This window comes from Gopherus flavomarginatus, chromosome 8 (assembly GCF_025201925.1).
Source record: "Gopherus flavomarginatus isolate rGopFla2 chromosome 8, rGopFla2.mat.asm, whole genome shotgun sequence".
Taxonomy (NCBI): Eukaryota; Metazoa; Chordata; order Testudines; family Testudinidae; genus Gopherus; species Gopherus flavomarginatus.
This window is the reverse complement of record NC_066624.1, coordinates 9,219,878-9,245,377: the sequence shown is the minus strand read 5'-3', so window position 1 is coordinate 9,245,377 and position 25,500 is coordinate 9,219,878. Positions and strand designations below refer to the sequence as shown.

Genomic DNA, 25,500 nt, shown 5'->3' with positions numbered 1-25,500 from the left:
CAGATCTTGAGATGTTGTAAATTGGCAGGGGGACGAATGAAGTCAACTCAAGTGAAGCTAGACTGAGCTACACAATTTTACACCATCTGAGGATCTATTTCTCACACACACAGTTCTTTCTTGTAGCAAATGAGAGGGAAAGAGAGAGAAACTGTAAGCCCCTTCCTTGAAATAATTGTCATTGAAATACTTTTTTTTTACCAGCACTGCAAATACAGAGTTGGCTCTCTGACATTCCCAAGCAAGTAATCCACACTTGTTAATTTAAGGACTCAATCCTCTTCACATTAAAGTCAAGGGGTCTTTTACCCTTAACTCCCATGACAGCAGGATTAGGCACAAATGTCAAAACACTCATGCACTGGGCACTTACGAAAATATTATACAAACACAGAACAACTTCACCACAAACTGTTGTTTACTTAGTAAGTTCAATTTCCCTATTTGTTTTATCACTGTCCTAGAAATTAGGTGGACATGGGGTGGGAGGGATTAAAAACGCAAATCCATAGATAACGATAATATCCCAAATTAACTCTTTATGGAAAAATGTAAAATAGACATCAAAACAATCTCTAAATATTTTCAATACTTGATCAAGCTTTTTCAAAGAGCTTAGAGTGAGTGAGTGTTTGACTAAAGAATTGTAGTGTTTATATGAGCCTTTGTATTCTACACATTTCAGCTGGTACAGAACAGCTACTTACTGGGACACCTTGCAGTGTTAAAAATATCCTGTGGTGTAAAATGTATCATATGTATTTTATACAAACTGCCTCTAAATAGCTTCATCTTAGCTGGAAAGAAAAATGAATATAGCAGTCTCTAGCTCTTTGTGATCAGCAGAAAAATCACGTCATTTACACTACCTAACAATCTCACACACACGGGCCTAAAATCTCCTATTTCAGCTAGAGATAGGCCCAAATCAAAACCATGTACCAAGCACCCTGAAACTTTGGAGGGGCTTGGAATTGAACCTGGATTAGAACTGCATGGCTGGCCAATATTTTCATGGGCTTGATCCAAAGTCCATTGACATTACTGTAGGTGAAATCCTGGCCCCACAGAGCTGAATGGAAAGACGCCCATTAAATTCAGTGGATCTCCAAATCAGATCTTACATAAAGAGACCACCCAAATGCTCTAGATCCACTTAGCCACATATAATCTTCACCGCTGCATCTATTCAGGCATGTACACCTGCAAACTATTGATAGTGCAGAACTGCTGATCAATCAAGAGGTATTGCACAAGTTGTGTGTCTTCTTCAAATGTGACTAACGTCTGGCAAGGGATACTGATTGTCCGAAGATGGATTTTGGTTGGCCCTTTTCGATTACTTGACAGCAATGTACAAATCCCCAACAACATGCAGCTGGGACCTCAGCGCTAAAACACTCCCCTACCCCTCTATATTAATTGTATTCAGGGGATGAGGGAAAATGGGTAAGGGGGCTGGGATACAAAAATAAAGCACCCTTTGGGGCCAGGAGGAGAGGAAAGGTTATTTTGGATGGTGATGAGGAGGAAGTAAGGGGCCAAACTCTGCCCTCAAAGAGTCAAGCTGCCAAGCAAGAGCCTCTCTCACTCTGAGCTCCTCTTAACTCACTTTCCAGCATGACAATTGTGTTGTGCAGGCAACGTTCCTTATACAGAAGAAAATGAGTTGAGAACAACTGTTAGGCTATTTGTTGCTGAAAGGCCTCCATAGGACAGGGGTTCTCAAACTTTTCACTCAGGCAACCCACCTACAGCATTTTGTCTTTGTTTGCAATCCATCCAAGGTCAGAATTAATGTGGGGGAGGGACTAAAATCAGAGGCCAGCACCTTTCTCCTCCTTCTCGTCCCGGCAACCTGCAGCAGCACCCTCCACCCCAAAAACCCTAGTCCTGGCCCAGTGTATAGTAAAGGCCCCGGGGGGTGGAGGGGAAGAATGGGACAGCAAGCCCACCCCAGGCTCACCCAACAGTGACAGCTCCTCTCTCTGATCGCGATGGAGGGATGATCGGTCCAAACCTATGGGGCACTGGGATCCCGCACATCAAGTGGCAACACTCAGAATGGAAAGCTAAGCCCAGCCCCAAAGGACAGACGCCACCACTGTGGGGTAGAAAGGGCAGGCTCACTCTCCAACTCTCCCCCGAGGTCTCTCATCCACACTGGGCCTGCAACCAATCTAGTGTTTTCCTGTGACATGCAGCTGGGTCTTGTGACACACTGCTGTGACCCACCGTTTGGGAAACATTGCTTTAAGGCAAGAATGGGGAGGATCAGGGTCTAGTCTAGGGCACCTAAAACAGAGAGAGAAAGCAGAAAATATATTAGCATCCAAAAAAAGCTGCAAAAATTACTCTCTATTACTTTTCCTCATATTTTTTTCTCTCCTTCCAGCAGGAGCTACTTGTCTCCATGAAGAGATATCCACACAAACTCTTTTTAATCTTTAAAAAAGAATTAAATGTGAAATTAATACACCACATTCTAAAGTCGATATAAAAGACACATCAGGGTATGAATTAAGAGTGAATAGTGGATAAAAACATAAGGCCAAAGGCATCTGAAGTGTGCATCAATAAAAAAAAATAATAATAATACACTTTTCACCAGTAGATCAGGACTGCTGACACTTCAAATAGTGAACACTTACTATGAACTGTTCATGAGGATGACTCTGCAGACGAAAAATTATTCATAAACATTATTTGGTGAACAACAGAAAGCTAAGAAAATCATAAGCTGTCCATGAACCATGTGTAAACATTGCATTACAGAAAAAAAGGCTACATTAGTAAATGAGAATTATCCATTCAGCTCTAGCAAGTAGCTTACAAGTTAGAGTGTATGGTAAATATGATCTAGGAATACATAAAGAAAAAACTACACCACTAATTAAAGTGTAAGCTGTAGCATTAGGCATTTCCTCACTGTTACTCTCTATTCACATGTGCTGTGGTTCCGTGCAGATTGCTGTAAATTGAATATCGTAACTTTAAGGCTTAGATTTCTAAGCCACTTAAGAGAATTGAGTGTCCAAAGCCCTTTCAAAATACTAGCTTAAGTTTATTCTTTTCCTTTAAAAAATGTTCTCAAATAAATAGACATTGAAGCTGGCTGTTTTAGCATTCAATGCTAAAGCCCTTAGTTTCCTGCTAGCCTCATTTTCTAGCACCTTGGTAGTTCAGACAAACAGAGTCTATTTACAGCCTTTCCTAAAATCATATGCAAGAGTTGTTGGATTTTCTTTTGATTCACTAATGATCTTAATCAGCCCCTAAAAAACCATTAGAAAAGCAGAGAAAATTTGAAATACTTCAAACCCCTCCCACACCACCTTTCCCTCTGCTATTGTAAAGAGCCAAATCAACTGAATATTACAAGGTTCCTCTAGCTATTCACGAGTGTGTTTATGCTTAAAGTCAACACAAGTTTGAGTGGATGCAAAAGCTCAGCAGAACACAACAGTTAGATCTGATAAGAATGGCAAAGCTTTGCAGAGCTTGTCAGTTGAGAGCTTTGCTCAGTGGAGTGGATCAAAGAGTTTCTGAAACTCATCTGAGTTGTCCAAGGGTCAGTTTCCCTGGTGATGAAGAACTTGGCCACTTGTGAGGGAGAAAAAAGACAAGAGAGAGAATAGATTCCATTTGTCCTGAATTGTAAGAATGCAACCAAGAATCTTATTGGTCAGGTTTGTTTCTCTTTTACTGAAAGAGATAATGATCTTGAGCTCACATGCAAAATCTGCCCTTACAGAAAGGTGCTGGGAGCTTTAAGGATCAGAGAAACTGATAGAACTAAATAGGCAAGTAAACAGGCTACATCATCTGGTAACAAAAACATAGTGAGAATCTGGTCTCAGTGACTCTTGTCTAAATCTGGAGTAACTGCACTGAGTCTAGATTTACATTCATTGAAGCCGAGTTCAGTTGTTTGTTAGCTTGAAACATGCATGTGTGATTTTAAGCGATGCATTTTATAGCAGTAATACCAATATAGTTCAGTTTGGAGCCCAACTGAGCTTCTCTTGAACTCAATTAGAGTTTTAACATTAATTTCAACTGGAGCAGGAGCAGACGCAATCCAGATTTTATTTTATTTATTTTTAATTAATTAATTTATTTATTTGCATGAGTTTGAGCCACTGCAGGCAGTGCACTCTGATGAGGAGAAATACAAAGCTGGCTTAATGCACGTCCCAAATATCCTCATCAAACCTCCGAATTTCAGCTGATAAGTATGAATTCAACAAACTGAAAGACCCACAAAGCAACGTACGACGGGGTGAAATTAAAGGAAAATGCTAACAAAGTAGTCAAAAGTTTCTCTCTACATTGAGGGGAGATGGCTGAGGTCAAACAGTAAGCAAATTCTCCATCCCTCCCACACAGAACCCAGCAATTCTAAGGAAAAAAAAAAGGAATGGATCAAATTATAGGAGGCCAATGCTTATTAATGCCATTTTAAGATGCCTTCTCTGTGGCATAACAATGAGGTTTTCAGCACTTCTGGATGAACACTCTCTCCTGGAAAAGGCAGGGAAGGAGCTCGCTGTCCTCTGCAAGTGCTTACTTGAAGTACTATGGATACTGATGGGATTCACCCTCTACAGATGGTCAAACTACACTCTAGCACAGCCTATGGTGCTAGCTGTTTACACAGGGTGAATTTCAGCCACAGAACATTGTTTTATGTTACATGACTCAAATCGACATGGGCAGTCTTCAGAGCCTTTCATATTTAACATATTTGGGACAAAATCCATTAATATTGTTTTTCCCTCCTCCTTCCCCCTATGGAGTTCTGATATAGTTTCTTGACTGCCTGTTAATAGCCAGACTCTGATCATATTTCCACCAGAAATGAATAAAAGGTAACACCACTGATGTCACTCAGACTTAAAGCTAACAGAGTTACTCCGGATTTACACCTGCATAACTGAGGTCAGAACAGGGCCCAATACCAAAAAAAACATGCTATAATCTTGCTTCTGAATAACACTGGTGGGTTCTTTTCATTTATGGGTAGTGGAGAATTTACATATTCATCATTCATCGTCACAGTTCTCACAGATTCTTTTCTATTAACTTAAGATGCCCAACTAATGAACTGACATAAGCAGACTTATTAATGGAATGGAGGAAGCAAGAGAAACAATCTAGTTCATGCGAGCCACCTAAGTGGAGTGACACTCAAAATGGAAATCAAAACAATTTAAAAAAAAGTGTCTGACGTAATAACAGTGGTCTTGAGAGAAAACATTTTACAGTCTTATGGAAACAACAATCTCAAGAGAAGATAGCTACACCAGGTTCATATGCAATCACTGTACCAGTTCGAACAAAACCAGCGTTCCTCAAATGGACCCACTGCCTCCTACTTGGAGGCTAGTTAGCACCCAGCACTTCTGCACTGAAGAGAAAGGGGTATGGTGAGTGGAGAAGACACAGGAAAATGATGTTGCTGAAACAGAAGTCCATAGCCAGAGAGAAACCTACATTTGGCATTGCAGACATTTCCGAATAATTTTTGTACAATAGTTATTGCTACTGCTTGCGAAGACACAAGTTAATCATCTCAATTTCAAAACGGCATCGCCATCTTAGGCACATGATCTTTACTTTCAAGGTCCGCAAGTATATTACGGATTGGTCTTGTTTCCTAATGAGTATCATATTTAATTTATCACAGCTGGGGAGAAACATGTACTTCATATGCCCTTATGAAAAGCTGTTTTCAACTCAGGCCCTTAGAAGTAAATGGACTACAAGATCTATTACATAAGAGGTTAATTCATGGCATTTTAAAAAAGTATATTAATGAATAATTGGGAAATATTCTAACTAGGTTTATTCTTGGTAACAGTATTATGGTTATTAGACATCTACAGCCAAGTTGTAACAACAGTGCTATATTTGTGGACATGTACAGACATAGGGTAATAAACAAGAAAGTGATAAAAACCTTGCAAATCCCACACACTTCAATTACGTGAATGTATTTTAGGATGAATGACATTTTTCTAACCTCTAATTTCATCTATCCAGATACCAAACACTATGTAATGAAAACCATTACTGTACTCAAATGGGTGACTTTGTTCATAATCTCAACAACAAAATTAGACTTCATGATGTCTCATATTTCAAACATTACTAATATTCTTGAACTTCTCTGGTCTGTAATATGATTAAAAGCCAACCGCTTCTCCATAATTTCTTCCATTCAAAATGATCTACTCAGTGTATTCACAAACAGGTCAATCATCCACTTCCAAAAAGAAAAAAAAAATAACCCTCTCATTAATCCACCTCTCTTATTATCCAGGATTAAAAACAAAAACATAGTCAAAATGATTGGCCCCATGCCCAGAAAAAACGAGGCAATCGACAATCCAAAGACTTTATGATCCCCTTTCTAAAGAATCATTTTTCTACTTCTCCTACAGAATGTTTTGAAAAAAGAATTAAAAACACAAACAAACAAACAAAAACCCTGAGAAATGTCACATCTCCCAGAAAAGTTTATTTCTCTGTAATTTTTGAAAAATAGGAACTCTTCCATTATGTTAATTGACATTTGCCATCTGCTATAGTGGTAATATGCAAAATCACAAACTGTATCAGTGATTAGCCTGGAAGAGCCTAAAAAGTTTCATTAATGTTTCCAGTATCTCATTTCACTCATGAGCAGTTTAAAATTATGACATTTGTATTCTGATGCAAGGTCAACATTCTTTTTTGAAGTGTTTCATTTTTGCAATTTGAGTTATCTTGACACAAATGGTTACAACATAAAACTAAGAAAAAATGGCTTTCTTGTTTGTTTTTTATAAACTAAAAACAAAGAAAAAAGATTGACACATAATTCTCTGTAGATACAACAAAAAGAATTAATATTTATAAGTGCTCTTCATCCCGAAGTACCCAAATTCTACAAAGATCACTTCAGCCACCAACAAATGCAGCCACCTCAGGGGTGGAATAAGGCAGATGTTTAACAATGCACAGCAACAACAGGCAACAGTTTAGGGACGGAAACGAAGAATTCAATATCCAGTTGAAATTATAAGAGGGCATTAGGGAGGCATAATGTAATTACTATGGTTTAAGATTACTAATCTGCCAATACTTGTGCAAAACGTCCCTCAGCGAAGGCAGAGCAGTTCTTGAATTGGGTAGCACATGTTAAATCCACTGTGGATGCAAAAGCACTGCTCTGTTTTAGAAGCCTGCCAGCTAGCCTCTTCCAGCTGAAGACGATCACACAGTAGCAGGGGAAGGGAAATGCTACATGCAGCTCCCTATAGTGCTAAGGTCCACGTTAACCATGAAGATTAGGCAGCAGTATCCAAGAAAGACACACACTGCTGCTGTCAAAGGAGGCAGAAAGAGGGTGACCTTGACTGCATAGGCAGAATCGCTCTCTTCGGCGCTGATTTCAGCAACAGGGAAATAGGGCAGAGGAAGAGCTTGTTTGCGAGCAAAGGGGGACAGCAGAGAAGGATCAGTCTGAGGGGAGAGCTTGAATCAGTTCTGGGAAAGAGCTTGCAGAAGGTGATTAGGCAGCTTGGAAGGCAAAGAGAGTTGAGGCGGTGAAGAAAACTGGGAGGAGAATAGCATTTTCAGAGGGAAAGGAAACAGATAATCTGAAGGTTTCAGAAAGGCACAAGCAGCAGAGAGTGACATAGTGAGAGACAGCAAACCATGGCCCTTCTACTAATCGTTTCTTGTTGGGGAAAGAGGGGGGTTTACAATCTCAACCTCGAGCAATTACCCAAACTAGAAGCCGGCCAGAACGGGGGTACTAGCAGCCCTGCTCTGCTGAAAAGTGCCACGGACACCAGTGACTGTAGTTCTATCTCCCTATAAAACAAATGAGCATTTAAAAATAAGCAAGCAGGAAAGACAGGTGCGTCACACATGCAATAGAATTTCTTCTAGGAGATGCCTGCCTAAGAACCATAAGCCAAATTCTATCCTCAGTTACACCGTTCCTCATACCCATCCCCCCATGCACCGGGGTGTAAATCAGGGTAGCGTTCGGCCTCATTGGGTGTTTGTGGTGGGTCAACTTCTGGCAACCTTATTCAGATCTTACTTACCAGTAGCCCTATTGATTTAATGCTCTGTATTCAGAGAGACAAATGTGCAGCCATGAATTTGGAAAACAGGCAGTCCTTTTTTCTGCACTGCAAACAGCTATATCGTTTTAGTACCGTGCCACCCTCTATCACTCATCATCTTTAATCTGGGGGCCATTCTGTCATGCTTTATAAATATATCAGTTTACCAGGAAAATAAACTCTTTTCATCTTATTTCATACAGAGACAGTCTTCCACTGATTTGGTCACTCTTTTTTCCACAAGTGAGCTCTGGAAAGGAGTGCTCAACCAGAGAGATCTTTTCAGATTGCTGCTAACAATGAGGCTGATATCAAGGCAGGCATCATCTCCTCAGAGCAAGAAGCAGCGCCACTGCTGCATAGCCAAGGAGGCCTACAGATCTTCAACAGGACAGCAGCTGAGAGGCACAACTTGTTCTATTAGAAGCAGCCTTTTAACTGTTAAAGAAAAAGAAGTCTCTCAAACCTATGCAAGCTGTGAATAAAATTAAAGTTTAATAATATATAATAAACAAGATCCTAGAGTAAAAACTGCTTGGAAAAGTTTGCACTGATCAAAATGCATTTACTAAATAAAATACATTAATAAATCTAACAAAAAAATGTAAAGAAAAACAATACCTGAAAAATCTCTCTTTGCCATCAAGGCAAACCATGTGCAAAACTCAGGGAAGCAAAACAAATATCAAAATTGAACCATAAATAGCTACTAAAAGAATTCATAATCTGAGTGCTACCATGTTATTCTTAACCACTATAGAACAGAAAACCCAAATTTGCAGAAGACAAGGAAATTTAGCATTGGTTCTGCTCTGTTTGGGAGAGGGAGGAAGACTATTTACTAAAGTACTACAGGTACAGAACAGTGCCAGTCTTTGCAAACAGTACTAAAAGGGAATTTAGAAAGAGTTAATGCAGCAAAGCCCTTCACAAAACGGTCACTTTAAGTAATCCCTGCACCTGATTTTCCTAGTTTTCTCAGCAATAAATCCATTTAGTTGTATCCTGTGTCACAGATCTAAAACGACACTATTGGCAGCTCTCAAATAAGTATCTCACCCAAAGATCGATGCTATTCCAGGCAAATATTCCAACTTCAACTAATATGATAATACTTCTCCTTCTTGAAATGAGACCATTTTGAAGGCTGATTCTTCAGTGGTTCACTGTAGCACTTCAGTTTTAAACCTGATCTAATGAGCAGCAATAGAAGTTACGGCCTCTAAAGATAAACAATTGACATGTTAGCATTTTAATGTACTCATATGTCACATAACTCACTAGAAAACGGTTTGCAGAATGACCCATATATTTGACCCTATACATGCAAACCTTGTTCACTTCTTAAATATAAAGCTACTTCCTGCTGGCAAAAGTCCTGATTAAAATAATACAGATTGCAGTCATTTAAAACCAAATTCTATTGCTTAAAATTCCTCAAAGTTGCAGATAATATATCATTAGTTATAGTAAAGCTTTAAAAATCAGTCAGCAGAGTCCACTTCAATCTCTGCATGATAATAAAGGATTATTATGTGGAGCAACCTATTTATGAAAAGGAAACAGTGTGCTTCTTTCAGACTCCATCAATTGCTTTAATAAGGAATTGAAAAGCCTGGCCTACTTTATATGCAGATCACCATCCCAGTTGCATAAGGATTTACAATAGACAAAACAAAACTTTTTGTTGTAAATAAGGGCTGTTTGTTGAAATCACACAATGTTTGAATCTAAAAATTATTTACAGGCTACTAAGGCTCTATAAAGTTTGTATATCTCACTTGTTAATTAAAGTGTTTTCAATATTCTCCAGGAAGGAAAGAAATGTACATTTAAGAAGTTAAGGTAAAGATTCAAGTAACACAAGCCCAAGTCAAAGGCAGAACAGAAAACATATTGAGTACGTTTACTGATGTTCTTATGAAAACCCATATTGAGATTAAAAGGTAATTAATTGATAAAGCCCTCTAAAAATTTACACTACTGTACTTAGAAGGAGTTATAAGCTAGGTTAGGATTGTTGCACTGTTACTTTCTATTTAGATAGGGAAAACATGAAATAGTTCACAGTGCTGAAAGTTAGTATAATGTATCAATCAATCTCAAGCAGACTGAGGGGACCCAGGTTCTAATCCCACTTCTGAAATTTCTCTGAGAGTTTGTTTATTCATTTATATGTATGGCTGTGTGTTTAATGAGGTTGTGTGGCGGCCCCTGCTGGTGTGCATGCTTATTTTAAAAGTACTACACCTGGCAAGAAAACAAACTGGTAATTTCAAATAAGATGTTAGAAAAATAAACTCTGTTGTTAAATGTATAAAAATATCTAATTTAATGCAGAAATATATATTACAAGTAGAGTAATGTTTATTAAGTATGAAAATAATCTTAAACCACTGAACATTATTGGCTGTGTTAGAGCTGCAGTGTAATGAATTAAGAAGGGACATTAATTGTTCAGTTCACTATGATGTCATGTTAAATGTCTTTTATTAATGAACTGTTACTACCATCTGAGGCAGCTGATTACCTCTAGTCCATTGCTAAATCCTCTTGGTGGATTTCAATGAATCACTTAAACCAAACCCAAAGTGGGGAAAAAAACCCAAATAATTTCCAGTTGAATATTTAAAGTCCTAGAACTACATTCCCTTAAAGAAGGTCTGGCTTCCTATTAATCAAGCAAGATTGTTTGATTTAATGCAGCTGACATATAGATCTATTTTACATTTTTTTTTAATTTCAAAAATACAACACATTAAAATAGGTTCAATTTATCAAAGCTAAGAGCAACAATTAAGTAATAATGTACTTAAAGTGCAAAGGCACTTTAACACAAGAAAGTGATGCCCAGTAGCTATACTTGTAATTGAAACAGCAGTATTGTATATTATTATTTACAAAAAAGAGTTATAGTCCAGGAAAAAGATCTTTGGAGATCTTCTACATAATACATTACCTTTCCACTTTTAATTGAAGAAAAAAACAAAAAGGCCCCCTTCCTTCCATCTCAAAAAAAAAAGAATTATGCAAAAATCTATTGTTGAAACATTCATTTGCAGAGACAGTTTCTAAGGGGAGGAGGAAAAAAAGAAAGAAGTAGAAATAACTTAAAGATACTTTTGCAAAAGCAACACCATACCTCCAGCATAGTATAAGGGGGGTGAGTTTGCTTGTTTTCAGAATTTAAAAAGTGGAAATGTTGAGAATGTGACAAATCACATTGGTATTGAGTACTGAATCAATCAAATTTGACTTTTAAGACCCTTTTAAAATGCCTCCTCTTCCCCCTAATCCACCCTCACAGTTGACTAATTGCAGTTTGTTTTTCCAGAACTTCGAGGTAGTCTGGTTCCGTTTGTAGCTTTCCTTGCAGCAAAGGATGCTCGGGTTTAGACTGTTCTGCAAAATATTTCCTGGGAGTTCCATACAAAACAGTCTTATTTATCCTGTCCTGGTTTTGGCGTCTGGATTCATAGGAAGGAGCAAACTGCCTTTTGGGTAAGGTGCAAAAGTTATAATGAACAACCCCTCCACTGGGGAGTTCCTTGACCCTCTCTGCAATGTTTTGATACAGCAGCTCTGGTTCCCTTGGCGAGGACTGCTTTTCCAGCAATTCAGACGCACTGATTGTAAATGCAAGGCTGGCTGAGTCTTCCTTTTTGTGCTCAAGATTGCTATAGCTAAACTCATGGAGGTTCCTGTAGTACGCAACTGGATCCCCTTCCTTCTGCATGTAGATAGGGTTTTGGCACATCTGCCCGACAGGAGGGGGGATGTAGTTATAAACGTGACCCTCAGTTTTATCGTGGCTCTCCATGTTGTAAGACCCATACTGCAGCTGAAATGAACTTATGTCTAAGTTGTTTGCGCTGTTGGGCACGCTTGGCACTCCCTTTCGGCGTTTCAGAACAAAGACGAACAAGCCTGCCCCAAAACAGACAGACAAGATAAACACAACCAGCAAGCCTAAAATTAAGACAGAGAGTGGAACTTCGGTGTGTATTTCTGGATAGGAGCTGGGTGAGACACTAAGGGACTGTGGTGTGTCTGTGTTATGACTCATAGAGAAGAGAGTAGAATCTGACAGATTAGGGTTCTCTGGACAGATGGCCTCTTTGCTCAGGAATTTCAGATGTTCTCCTGAGTGCTTAGCTGGAGACTCACATATGACCTCATTGATAACTACAGGGGGACCTGACTGCTGATTGTTCTGCTCAGTGACATGCTCTATCCAGTTCCTGAGCCCCATTATGTCACATGTGCAATCCCAAGGATTTTCTTGGAGGTCTATCTGAATTAAAGCCGAGAGCTGGTCGAGGACTCCTCTCACAGGCAAGTGTGAGAAGTGGTTGTTCCTCAGATTGAGCCTCGTGAGGGAAGTACCACCAAACACATTATCAGGCAAAGACCTCAGCAAGTTGTTGTTCAGAAATAATAGATGAAGGTTACTCAGAGCATCTAAGGTGCGTGGCAGGATTTCCTTAATGACATTATACTCTAAGTAGAGATACTGCAAGCTCTGCAGTCCATTGAACATAGAAGGGTACAGAATTTCAAGATAATTGCCATTGAGATAAAGTCTGCGTAAACTGGTGAGGTTTATAAAGGCACCTTCCTGTATCACTGCGATCCGGTTGTTTCCTAAATGTAACAAATCCAGAGAGCTGTATTCAAGGAGATCCATTTTATAAACAACCTGTAGATAGTTACTTGTAAGGTAAAGTTTCTTTGGACTGGTGGGCTTGGGGTGGAGATCTGAGATGTTACTGATCTTTTTCTCTTGGCAGTTCACATTTAGACCATTGTCAGAGCTTTGTGAAGTGCAAACACAGCCACGTGGGCAGGTGATGGGCACAGGGGACTTGGTCTGGTAAACCATGATAGGTCCGAAAATTTGCCTGTCTTTTGACACCGTAACCCGAGGCGTTGGACGGTTCCTCATTTTGGGTGGCCGGCTGGCTTTCGGGGCTCTAGTGGGGCTGAGGGCAGGGTTGGCCGTTGGTGAGAGCCTCTGGATGTGCGTGTCTGAGTGGGAAGGGTGCTTTTCCCTCTGGTGAGAGTCACTGGAACTTTTCCGAGGGCAGAGGTCTTGTCGGCTGAGCTGGGTCACATCTTTCCCATGCAGCCGGAAGGGTGTCTCACAGACGATCTCCCCGACAAAGACGGTGATGGTGTCCAGCCAGGCTTTGAGGGGGAGCAGATCACAGGTGCAGTTCCAAGGGTTCTCCTCCAGCTGGATCTCCATGATCCCACCAATGTGCTCCAGGACGCCGGCGAATGGCAACATCTTCAGCCTGTTACCCCTCAGGTCCAGGTGGGTGAGCAGGACGAAGCGGAAGACATTGCTGGGCAGGGACAGCAGGAGGTTGTCGTTGAGGATGAGCACTTTCAGCTTGTTGAGCTGGCTGAAGGCCCCAGCTTCGATGACGCTGATGTAGTTGTAATCGGCCTGCAGGTATTCCAGGCTCTCCAGACCCAGGAAGGTGTCCTCCCGTAGCACTTCCAGCCTGTTATTGTTGAGGTGCAGCCTCTTGAGGGTCCGCAGGCCACTGAAGGCCCCGGTGCGGATCTCCTGCATGTCGTTGTTGCCCAGGTGCAGGGTCACGGCGTTGGAATAGTTGACAAACTCATTGGGGTGCAGGCGGGTGAGGGCGTTGCCGCTGAGGAAGAGCTGGTAGATCTTGGAGGGGGGCGGCTGCAGCAGGCTGACGGTGGTGAAGCCTTTATTTTCGCAGTTGATGTTCAGCACGTTTTCCTTCTCCTCGCAGGGGCAGCGACTCCGGCTGCAAATGTCTTTGGCGGGCTTGCGGCTCTCCGTCGTGGGCGAGATCCCAGCCACTGTCAACACACTGAGCAACCAGACCCCCTTCAGCATCTTTAGGCGCCGCGGGTCCCAGCTCCGGTAGCTACAGTCAAACCTGCAGGCAGGTGGGGAGGGGGAAGGAGAACCCCAATTAAGGAGGCCAGGAAAGGGGGGAGCAACAAGGCAGAGCAGGGCAAAAGCTCCCCCCCCCGTCCTTCCACTGGCCCCGGGGGACAGCTCGCCCTGCCTCGGCCCAGAGCGGTCCTGCTAAGCCCCCCAAGTCAGCTGGACCCTCCCGCCCAGACTGGCTCAGCGCCCCCCACTCAGTGGCCCCCCACTCGCGGCAGGGACCCCCCCCAGCAGCTCCCCCACTCCCAGGCGGCTGCTCCTGCCCCGACTCCGGCCGGGCGGACCCCCCAGCCCCGCTCCCCGCCGCGGTACTCACGCATCAGGAACGCACCCGGCTCCCCGCCCGCGCCCCGGGGAGAGCAGCCGCCCCGCGCCGCGCCCCGCTCCCGGCAGCAAGAGGCGGCGGCGCCCGCTCCGCAGGGAAGTTTCGCCCCGCGGGCCGGGCAGGGGCAGGCGCTGCCCCGGCTGCAGCCGGTGCGCCGAGCAGTTTGAATCCCGGGGCTTTTGCAGGCTGCCCTTGGACAGAGCCGGGGCTGACGTCACGCCCGGGGATGGGGCTGCCGGGGGAGGCACGTCCCCCCCCCCGCTGCCAGCCTCTTCTTTCGGGGACCCCAAGCCCGCTCCGCTGCAGGCTCGCTGAGCTCGCCGCCCGGCAGCGTGGCTCCCCAGCAGCCGGGGGAGGGAACGCAAAAGCCGGCTTCACCTGGATCCTGGCGGGGTTTGGCCCCGATCCCCCCCATCAACTCTCCCCCCTCCGTCCAAAGAGAAGAGGCGTCCAGCTGCTTCGGCTGCACACCAAAATCTGGCGGCTGGAGCAGAGGGTTCTGCAAAAAACCCGGAGCTGGCATCCGGATCCAGCACATTTTGGCCCCGATTAAAAAAAAAAAACAACCCCCCCCCCCAGCGCCTACCTCCGTATCCAATGCAGGCAGAGGTCCACAGCCGCCTAAGGGATCCAAACACGCACGCCTCCCCCTCCACGGGGGTTACCGTGAGTGGAAGAGGTGTTTCTAAATCCCTTACGTTGCTTGGACTAGTCAAGCAAGAGCTGACCAGGCTCAAACACCAATATAGTGTGATCGTTCACACCGCCTAGACTAGCGGTGCTGCCAAACTGCCCGTGGTACGGCATGAGCTTTGGCTGCATCTAGAAAGAACGAGATGTCAGAGCTGGGCTGTGGTGACTTCACTTAAGCACAATGCATTGGATACAATTTTATCTGATGTCGAAGGAGGGCTGAACTTGCTGTCTATTGTGAAGGTAAAACTTTGGGGGTCTATCTGGGGGGGGCGAAAAACGGACAAGATCATTCCTGATGATTGTTTTCCAGTGCTCCTGTGCCAAGATGTTGTATCACCAGAGTTTTAAAGCAGAGGATCTCTGTTTATGAAGTTAAATGTAGAGATTTTATGGCCAAAAATTTGCAGGACCTGGCAAGACCTAGTTGCAGCTATATGAGGTTGTGTTGCTATTTAACCAGGTTAGGTGAGAGCTCGGAGTTTAGGAAAAGCAACGTGTATTGTCTATTCTGATAGGGCCTTTGGGGCCAAAAAAAGGTAGGATCCATCAGACTTCCAGCGCTGGATGATGTCTCTAAGCTGATGCTGTGCAGGGATGCACTTGGTTTGCATTGCAATCTGAGCACCTGTACTTATTCTCTATTTAGTTATTTTTAAAAATGGGGAGTGAGGACCCGAAAAAAATGATCCTGGTGTTGGAGTCACATTTTTGCGGTGCTGCTACTCCAGCCCACCATGGGGTCTGAATTTTTGTATTCCCTAGGAGTTGTTACATCCCCCCCCCCCCACACACACACATATAATACAGTATGGGGCCAAAATTTGCCAAGCTCCATGTACTGGATCCAGAGTTTTGCAGCGGGGTGCATCGGCGTCCACAATTTTTTGCAGTAGTTTTTTTCTTGTTTTCTCTTTAGACAGAATTTGAGGGAAAAATTTGGCTGGATTCAGAAGAATCCATATGCTGGGTCCACGTTTTTGTTGTGCTCCTGCTCCAGATGATTTTTTTTTTTTTTTGCAGTAGGCGTCAGTCAGATTGTTGATACGAATTGGAGACTTTGGGGCTAAAGATATGCAGGACCCACTTTTTCCCTGGGGCAATCCTTTGGAGTGCCAGTGCCTGCACACACAAGCATTCACCACCCACTTCTGGCCTCCTTCCATGCACCACATCTACACACAACACTATAACATCCTTAACACTCTTTTGAGAAATGCACAACTCTTTCCAACAGACTGCAAAAGCAGAAGGCAACAGTAAGTCCACTGCATTTCTTTCTGATGGCTTTATGTATGCATGTGTATTCTTGTGCATGAACTATTTTGACATGTAGTGTGTACTAGTGTGAAAGTGTCCTGTCCTGGACTTGGTTTGTGGTACTGTATATGGTGTGCTTTCATATGTGTTCTGTAGAACTAAGGTGTATTTATGTCAGTTGTTAACGATGTCTGTGGAAGCGATATTCACTCACTGCACATCTCAGCAGTAATTGCCAGCTGTACGTGGGATGGAAGGAACAGCATGTCAGGGGATGGCAGGAGTAATAAGCACAGAGAAGATGCTGATGCCATTACACTACAAGTACATATGTACAATGATCACAGTAGTAGGAGAAGTAAAAGGGATTTTGAAAATACACAACTGATTTTATTTAGGAGCAAAGTTATGATTTTCTCAGTACACCATAAATGTTTTATAACTCCTTTACTTAGCAAGTACATGGTCAAAGCGTTTGCTTTTCTGACTGTTTTTCTCCCCATTGACTTTGTTTAATTAAATCCAGATCAATTCCAGGCATTGAGATTGTGTGGGAGCCTCAGTCTGATGGTGGCCTTCAACAAACTTCAATTTATGCTTATATTCTGGGTTGCCAAAGAGTCAACAGGCAGAGAAGCTGTAGTGGTTTAGGGAGATGCTGGTTTCTGCCCAGAAACGCTCTCTTTCCAGACAATTTTTGTTGTTCCCCTCCCTTTTATGGGATGGAGAATCTATCTTGGTAAGTGATTCCAATGCTTAATTACCTTCACTGTTACAAAATTGCACCTTATTTCAAGTTTAAATTGATCTACCTTCAGTTCGAAGCTATAGGATCTTTTTATATCTTTGTCTGCTACATTGACGTCGTATCCTCTGTTATCCAGTTTCTGTTCTCCATGTAGGTACTTTTCGAGTGTAGAAGGATAGGCGTGAAGTGAAGGACTTGCTTGATCCAAGCCTAGACAGCTTGAAATAGTGTGAGCGCACCTTATGCAGGTTAAATATGCTACAGCAGATGTAGGCTCTGCATGGTCTTAGAGCCTGCGTGATATCCCTTAGCTACTAAAAAGAATTGAATAAAACACAAAGGGACACAAAGTGTCAATACCCTTACAGAACTCCGCTAACCATTCTGTCCGCCTCTTCACGCATCTGGATATTGAAGAGCAGGTTTTCTAACTCTGTAGAAACATGGACTGGGGATACTTTCTTCAGTTGTAATATCAGATTTTCTGAAGAAGGAAAAGTTGGTGAGGGTCAAACACATTTCCATATACAGGTGGTAAAAATTTCTGGCAAAAATCTCATCATCCAGTAAAAGAGGAATGAAAAAAAGAGAGAGACCTTCTCTAAGGTCCTGTGGTGTGAGATGCAAGACGAGAATGGGAAATTTCTAGAGAGGTAGAAACTCAGTTTGAGTTTCTGTTAGGTGAGCAGTAGCTACCTTTACTCATCAGGTGGAAGGCATTACCTGAAAGCGAATGGTGCTGGAATGGCTAGGTGGTCTGTATGCATTTGTCAGGAACGGATACAGGAAATGCTTAACCGTCCTGTCAGTTAACAAGGGGTTAAGACTTGAGTAGTGAAATGATAACTGCAAAGCATTTGCATCCTCGCATTCTCCTTGTAGCTGAAGTTTTAACATCTATTTCAGTAGCTCTTGGTATTCCAGCCCATCTCTCCTTGAGCTACATAATCTGAGGACTGTAATAATCTCACGGTCACAAACCAATCCACTAAGTCTAAATGAGGGAAAGTGGCAATTTTTCACACTACTGTCCCCGAACAGTGCTAGTGCTTAAGGTCCTGAAGTAAGCTCACAGACTTCATTACCTCTCTGTGCGTGCTCCCAGAGTCATTGTTACTCTGCCTGTGTATGTTTTCCTAGATATGCGTGGGTGGGTGGATGGCTTGAGTCATTGTCACTCTGTGTGTGTGTGTGTGTGTGTGTGTGTGTGTGTGTGTGTGTGTGTGTGTGTTTGTCAAGTCATTGTTACACTGTGAGATATTTTTATTCTTTACTAACAGTGATTATTAAGAAAATAAACAGTTACTGCATTTAGAAGTAAACAGGCAATAATTGTGACATGCAGTACAAGGCTTTATCTCAGCCAGCAGCAATAAAAAGCATGTTATAAAGGCGAGGGAGAAAGAGGAGGTTCCTGCTGCACTGGCTTCCTTTGGGGAACGGAGGAAAAGGGATGGGAATGCAAGAGTCAATGTGAAGGGCACAGAGGGGAGAGAACTAGCAAACTCTGCCCACGACCTGCTGTGCCTTGATTTCTTTTCTTCCTCACAACTGATGCTCAGCAGCAAACCGGGGAGCGTGTGCACCTGAGAGAGGCAGAGATGCTGCCTCCAGCAAGGAGCCAACAAAGCGGCCACTAGACATCTCAGCTGAGGTGCTGGACAACTTACCACACAGCCCAGTGGCTACCTGCAATGTAGGCGGCTAGAGTTTGACCAATAGGCTGAAATGTTTAACCGGCAAGGCCATTGACTAGAATACATTTCTTAAGTCCCTGAGTGCATTTATTTAATTCAGTTGTCCTGCCCTCCCCAACACCCTAAAATCTCTGTGCTATATTGGGATTGTGTTTATTAAAATTTCATGACCATTTACTACAGGAGTAGGCAACCTATGGCACATGTGCTGAAGGCAGCACGCGAGCTGATTTTCAGTGGCACGCTGCCCAGGTCCTGGCCACCAGTCCGGGGCGCTCTGCTTTTTAATTTATTTTTAAATGAAGCTTCTTAAACATTTAAAAAACCCTTATTTACTTTACATACAACAATAGTTTAGTTATATACTATAGACTTATAGAAAGAGACCTTCTAAAAATGTTAAAATGTATTACTGGCACGCGAAACCTTAAAATCAGAGTGAATAAATGAAGACTCGGCACACCACTGCTGAAAGGTTGCTGACCCCTGATTTACTATATAAACAAAATAACTCAATGATACACTTTAAAACAAACCTGCCATCAACTCCTATTCCCAGCTCCAGGCTCCTGCAGGAACTGAAATCTTAACCAGGTTTCAGAGTAGCAGCTGTGTTAGTCTGTATCCGCAAAAAGAACAGGAGTACTTGTGGCACCTTAACAAATTTATTTCAGGAATTTACAGTGTTTTCATGGCTACTCTCTCCTTTCTAGACCTGAAGAGGTCACTCTCATCATCACCATTGTTTTGCATCATTTTTGTGGAATCCTGATTTTAAAAAAAAAAAAGTAATATTTTTTCTGAGTTATAACAACAAAATCTGATTCAGTGTGAAACTGGATATACAAGCACTTGCGGGGGGGTGGGGGAGGGAGGAGGGGCGGGGCGGGGAAATAACAACTCTCCAGTCTGCTAATACACTGGGTATATTGATACATTCTGTGCCATGTTATTACCAATGCATATTTCCTTAGCATGAGCCCAGTCCCTTCAATTTTTACTTTGAAAAAACTCCTCCATCCCCACCCTTTGATGTGAGGCCCAATTCAGTACAACATGTGCTTAAATGTATGCAAGTTCATATGTCCATCCACATTCAGCAAAACACTTAGGCCTGATCCAAAGACCATTGAAGTTAATGAAAAGAATCCAACAGACTTCAATGGGTTTTGGATTATTGCTTTAAACAAACGCTTAACTTGAAGTCTCATTGAGTTAAATAGGTTAAGTGTCTGCTTAACTGCTTTGCTAAATCCCTTAAATGGGAGTTTTAACCTAATAGGGACAGCAGGATTGGTTTTTCTAATGACAGATATTCCCATGATACACCATCAATGGATTTATTGTTCCTTTCATAGTGAGAAGGTAACTATTAAACAGCTAATGCAACTACTTGTTAATTTCTTTTAATAAGGTTCCTTATATGTGCAATCTGTGTAGAATATATTTTAAACATATTTTTAAATGTGAGTGTCCAGTTCTGCAGACACTTATGATGTGAGTATCTTTAATCACGCAAAGAGTCCCACTGAACACAATGATCTTCTTGCATGTTATGTACTTTGGTACCTCATTACCCATATTTGCATGCTTTACCTTAACATTTAAGATCAAATATGCAGTAGACTATGCAGGTACCGTTAATATTCATTGGTAAAAATCTGGCTGTGAGATATGTCTTTCTCTTGCTTTATTATACAGTAAACACCATAGTTAAATATGTTTTCTTATTATTTGTATGGCAGTAATGCTGAAAAAACCACAATCAGGAATCAAGTCCTAATGTCCCAATGGCATATATAGAATGGTATGTGAAACAAGAGGAAAGGGTGAAATTCACCCTGTACAGAGAGCCAGCCCAACAATTATACGCCACCAAAGTTCCCAATTAAGTCCTCAAAACACAGGTTAAGTGAGACTTCAGTGGACATTAGTCTTTGTACTGGTTTTCTGCACAGAGGTGAATTTCATCTGGAGTGACTAATTCATAGTAAATAATATATTCTGCTAAGTTAGCCTCTTTGTCTTGTTTTCTTGAATTTATTTAATTGAAATTACTCACCAGATAATTTCTATGAATAATCATGGCCTGTGGAGTTTTTTTCAGCACTTCACTGTGAGCATTTGTATTCAATATGCCAAATGTGAGTGCTGTCATTTAGTTCTCAGTACACACAAAGTGTTACTGCTTTTGCACCACAGTTAGTACAAAAATTACCCAGATTAAGGTTTCCAGCATGAGTACTTCGAACATGCAAATTCAGAATGTGCTTTCTGCAAATATAATTGACTATTCATTTACAATTCAATATGTCCATGTGCCGGGTGAGGATTACCACACACTAAGAGTCATTAATTCAAACCTTTATTTGAACCAAAAGCATGGTCTTGTGTTTGCAATTTGTATAAAAAGCAATAAATGACAGATGTATAGAAAAAATATTGATCAATCGCCTTTTCCTGGGACGTAGAATGGTCATGATGGATTTCTCCTACAAGTTTTTGACTATACATTTCCACTCTAGCATATTTATACCTTTCAACATTATCTGACCATCATAATTGGTACAATAACACCATATGCCATATAGGGATTTTCCTGCTTTTCCTAATTATAGGGACTTTTTGGCATTATATTTTGTGTATTAAGAGGGTATGATTAACTCCCTTATCTGTGTCCTCCAACACAGTAGAAAACATCACATTTATCCTACGTAGCTATAAGCATCATTTAAGCAAGTCCACATGTCAAGCAAAGACTAGGCCAAAGTCAATTAGTCTTAGCATAAGTCTTACCCTGGCCTGTAGAAACGATCCACGCTGATATTTCCAACACATTCAAATGTATTCCATTAAACTCACTCCCAACGATATTTGTAGAAAGCAAACAGAAAAAGGGGTGCAAAAGGCCAAAGCAAATTCAATATTGTTAACTTGAGCAAATATTTGCCGGGTTGTGGTTTTATTTATTTTAAAATATTTGCCCTTTCCTAAAACTACTACTGTGTTAGCAATCTCCTGCAATATCAAGTCACAGTGGGATGGGTTAAATAGGGAGCATCAAATTTTAGCTCTGCAATTTGTGAATGTTGTGGTTTCAAATCAGACTCTCATCATTATTTCTAAGGCTCTGTTTCTTCAAATACATGCCTGAAGTCAGTGGGATCATCCCTGTGTAAAATTATTTATGGACATAAAGGTGCAAGACTGAGGTCTTGGTGTTGCTAGTTTATGTGGAGCTTTTCGGTGTCAGTAACCGTAAAACACAGCGCTGATCAAGAGGCCACCTAGAATCAGTAGTAATGAGGAAGCTATGTGGAAAAGGCGAGCAATATTTCTCTGAAAAGGGGTGCAGTAACAGCTAAACAAGTAAAGAAATCAGTACCTTTCAGGAAGTGCTCATTTCTGTTCCAGTTTCCACTGGACAGAAAAGCCATCTCTAGGAACACATAAGGATTTTCCCCTTCTCCCAGCTGGAGAAAAATATTTTGTGCTGTCTTTCAGTTTAAGCTGCACCCTCCTTTAGGACAAACCCTGCTGCCGTTGAACAATATTAACCTAGCTAAAGAATACCCTACAATATTTCTCTTTATAGAAGTCAGGCTGCTGCAGATACAGAGTTTGACATCTGAGGATGTATAATTCAGAGTGGCAAAAGGAAAATGGATGAGGCACTTAAAGCTTATCAGAATGGCAGTTGCATTGATAGTGTGTGAAGAACTCAATGAAAAATGGTGAAAAAAATTCAAATATATGTATTTATATGAAAGTAGCACCCAGAGGCCCTGTTTAAATGACTCCCCATCCCTTCATATTTCATCTTCCCTTTCTACCTTTCAAGATTTCCCCCTCTGCAGATGGCTCACTGAAGGAGACTTTGATGTCATAAATGCAAGTTTATGACTTCACGATCAGGCAGCGAGAGAAGCCAGGATGAGAGAAGGAAAATAGAACATATTCATCTTTGGAAACCAGCAAGGGAAATCCAGAAAATTAGACAAAAAAAACCCTGAATATTATAAATTTCCCCAAAAATGTCTTTGCGTCCAAGCTACTATGCTGATTGACATCTGATCTTTCTAGCTATTCAAGTAGAAGCCAATTAGGATCAGATTTATCACTGGTGACATCAATAGAGTTTCACCAGGATGACCTGGGACCTTTATGCCTCTAGGGAGAAGAGAAATAGAAATCTCAAATGCAAGAGTCAGAGCACTTTATATGCTTCTTCATCCTTACCTACATTATAAAAGCTTCCTGTGTGCTTATATTAATTAGCTGTTTTACCAATGTAAACAATCTTTCTAAAATACATTTACATCAACGTGCTATGGGGCCTAATTTGCCACCCATATGCTCGTTGAATAATACCTTATTCTGTGAATAGTTTGAATGGGCTACTACACAGGAGTAGAAGTGGCAAAATTTGGCCCAAAGTTAACTTCAGGAACAATCTGATTGTAATTAACAAAAAATGTTTGGTGTTAATTTTGTTCATTTTGTTGTTGATTTTTGATATTAGTGTTATTTATTCTTGTACTGCAGGAACCCCTAGGAGCTTCAGTCATGGGCCAGGCCCCCATCATGCTGGGCATTATACAAACAGAACACAGAGATGGTGTCTGCCTCAAATAGTTTACAATGATGTGCTGAGAATTTGACCCTTTTTTCCCCTTTGGCTGGATCTTAAATGGAGAAAATGCGAGTTTGTTTTTATATTAAACAAAAAAAGTACAACTAGATTAACAACTTACATGTCAGGGTTTTACCTGATGCAGTTTGAGACAGCTGAGATGTTATCTCAACCATCCCTCTTGCAATGAGATTTATAATGGAAATGCTGACAAGACTCCTATGTTTGGAGATGGCACCATGCACTGCTTTAAAAACTTGTTATGAATGTTAATTGGTTATCTGAAGAGTTTTCTTTTTCCAGGTGTAGGCAGCCTAAGAGAAAGCCTCGGTAATACAATGTAACGAATGCGTGAAAACATAGGAGGCTTATGTGAGTATTAGAATGGCTGGCATTTCTGCAAACAGTGTTGCAGTTTTATTTTCAAAGTTTAATCAATAATAAGCTCTTTGATATTGCTATGTACTTGGAGAACAGCATTTCCTTAGGATGACAGCTAAGCAACTTTCCCACGGTTTTATATCTAAGTTTGGGTTTTAATCAGTCTGCTTGGGGGATTGTCATGAACTTCAGTTCTACACAAAATAAATAGAAGACAAGCCAGAAAATGGTCATGCAGTTAGGGTGGTAATTGTTCACCCATCCTGCTGGTGGTAGCCCACCATATTCTGGCTTTTGCAAATTGGAGCATTGGTGAAATTCACGGCTGTGTCACTTAATTCCCATTTACTGGAAGCCCTAATAGCTCATGTCAGAGAGGGCTTTGAGGGCTTAATTGGTGCATGGGCCTTATGCTTGCTCTCTGCGTAGGAGTGACTCTCACTCTGAGTGACAGCAGGCAAGGACAGCAGGCGACCTATAGGTCGGGCACCATGCTGCGGTACAGCCCCTCAGCCTATGGACTTCCTCAAAGCCTGAAAGAGTTACTGCTGCAAGGTACCTTCCTCCTGGGCTGTCACAGCAGGACCACTGGATCCACCTAATCACTGATTCCTTGCCTCTGCCTTCAGATCTTCCCTATGCCCCAGGCTTTTTCGGGCCCACCTGGATCCCCTCTCAGTGGCACCAGGGGGCACAGAGAATCATCTGAGCAGCCAGCCCATGTGGCACTCTCCCTGAGCACACACAGAGCTCACCTCAGAGGCTTTGTGGGCTCTCCGTGCAATGAGTGGATGTCACTCTTTCTGGGAACACCTTTTGTTGTTGTTGTTTGTTCAAAACTATACCAATTCGGAGAGCTGACCCTCTACAGAATTAACCTTTCGCAGATCACCACTACTGAAGAGCACATTTCTTGCCGTGCTGATAAGAAAGTGCTAGATAACAAAAAACAAAAATAGCTTTGTTCTCTACATTGCAAAAGTCTGCACAAAAGCTGGGCTGGCTCCACAAAATAGATCTCTAGGAGCCTGCTCAGTGTAGAAGACAAGATGATTTATTAAATCTGGCACTGTGAGGGCACACAATATCAGCTTGGAGATAACCTTCGGCAGGGAACTCTCTCACAAACAAAGCACAGTAACTTGTAGATGCTTGGAAGACAAGAAAGCAGAGGTATTTCAGGTAACTTGACCTGAAGGTAATGAATTGCCATTAACATTCATGCATTCCCACTGATGTCGATGGAAGTTCTGTGCATGGCACCATTGCAGGATATGGCCCTAAAGGCATAGGGTCTGGTTCTGCTCTCAGTTTCCAAAGTAGCTTCACTGAAGGCAATGGAATTACATCAATATACAATCAGTGTGAAAACAGGGGCTCCCCTTTGCTTGTGCTTAACTCTCTTTAATGCTAATAAGAGTAAAGAGAAGAGTGGATGAGACTACAAAGCTTTAGTTACTATAGTTGCTTTAACTTTCATCAAGAATATATTGTTGGAATTCCCAGTTGCTGTACTTCTAAGACATCACTTTAGGTTTTCATACAGCTGGGGGACAGACATCAGATTCAAAATAATCCACTCAGGATAGCAAAGGAAAACTTCAGTTTAGTTAAAAGAAACTAGGTTCCCTTACTAAAACGAGTAAATCACTGAGTCCCTGGGATACCTTTGCTCGTGCTGAATCATACCTGACACATTGATTAG

General features: G+C 41.8%; 1 protein-coding gene and 1 long non-coding RNA gene across 4 annotated transcripts; one reads left to right on the top strand and one right to left on the bottom strand.

Annotated features, from left to right (window-relative positions):
- Positions 1-8,668: 8,668 nt before the first annotated feature.
- On the bottom strand, positions 8,669-15,034 carry SLITRK2 (SLIT and NTRK like family member 2). Of its 3 annotated transcripts, none has more exons than XM_050964737.1 (2): positions 14,970-15,034; positions 8,669-14,044 (listed from the first exon to the last, which is right to left on the bottom strand). In XM_050964737.1, the coding sequence occupies exon 2, from the start codon at positions 13,999-14,001 to the stop codon at positions 11,425-11,427; it is 2,577 nt and encodes an 858-aa protein (XP_050820694.1). In that variant the 5' UTR covers positions 14,002-14,044; positions 14,970-15,034; the 3' UTR covers positions 8,669-11,424. The 3 variants fall into 3 exon arrangements, with proteins under 3 accessions (XP_050820694.1, XP_050820695.1, XP_050820693.1); XM_050964738.1 differs by lacking the exon at positions 14,970-15,034 and adding an exon at positions 14,390-14,405; XM_050964736.1 differs by lacking the exon at positions 14,970-15,034 and adding an exon at positions 14,375-14,392.
- Positions 15,035-15,221: 187 nt separating this feature from the next.
- Positions 15,222-24,531, top strand: LOC127056660 (uncharacterized). Its single transcript, XR_007775867.1, has 3 exons — positions 15,222-15,319; positions 16,100-16,335; positions 23,327-24,531. It is a non-coding gene; the product is annotated as an uncharacterized LOC127056660 (long non-coding RNA).
- Positions 24,532-25,500: the final 969 nt, after the last annotated feature.

Bases quoted from the DNA above. Each gene is read 5' to 3' on its own strand.
- SLITRK2 (XM_050964737.1), bottom strand. From the start codon at position 14,001: ATGCTGAAGGGGGTCTGGTTGCTCAGTGTGTTGACAGTGGCTGGGATC.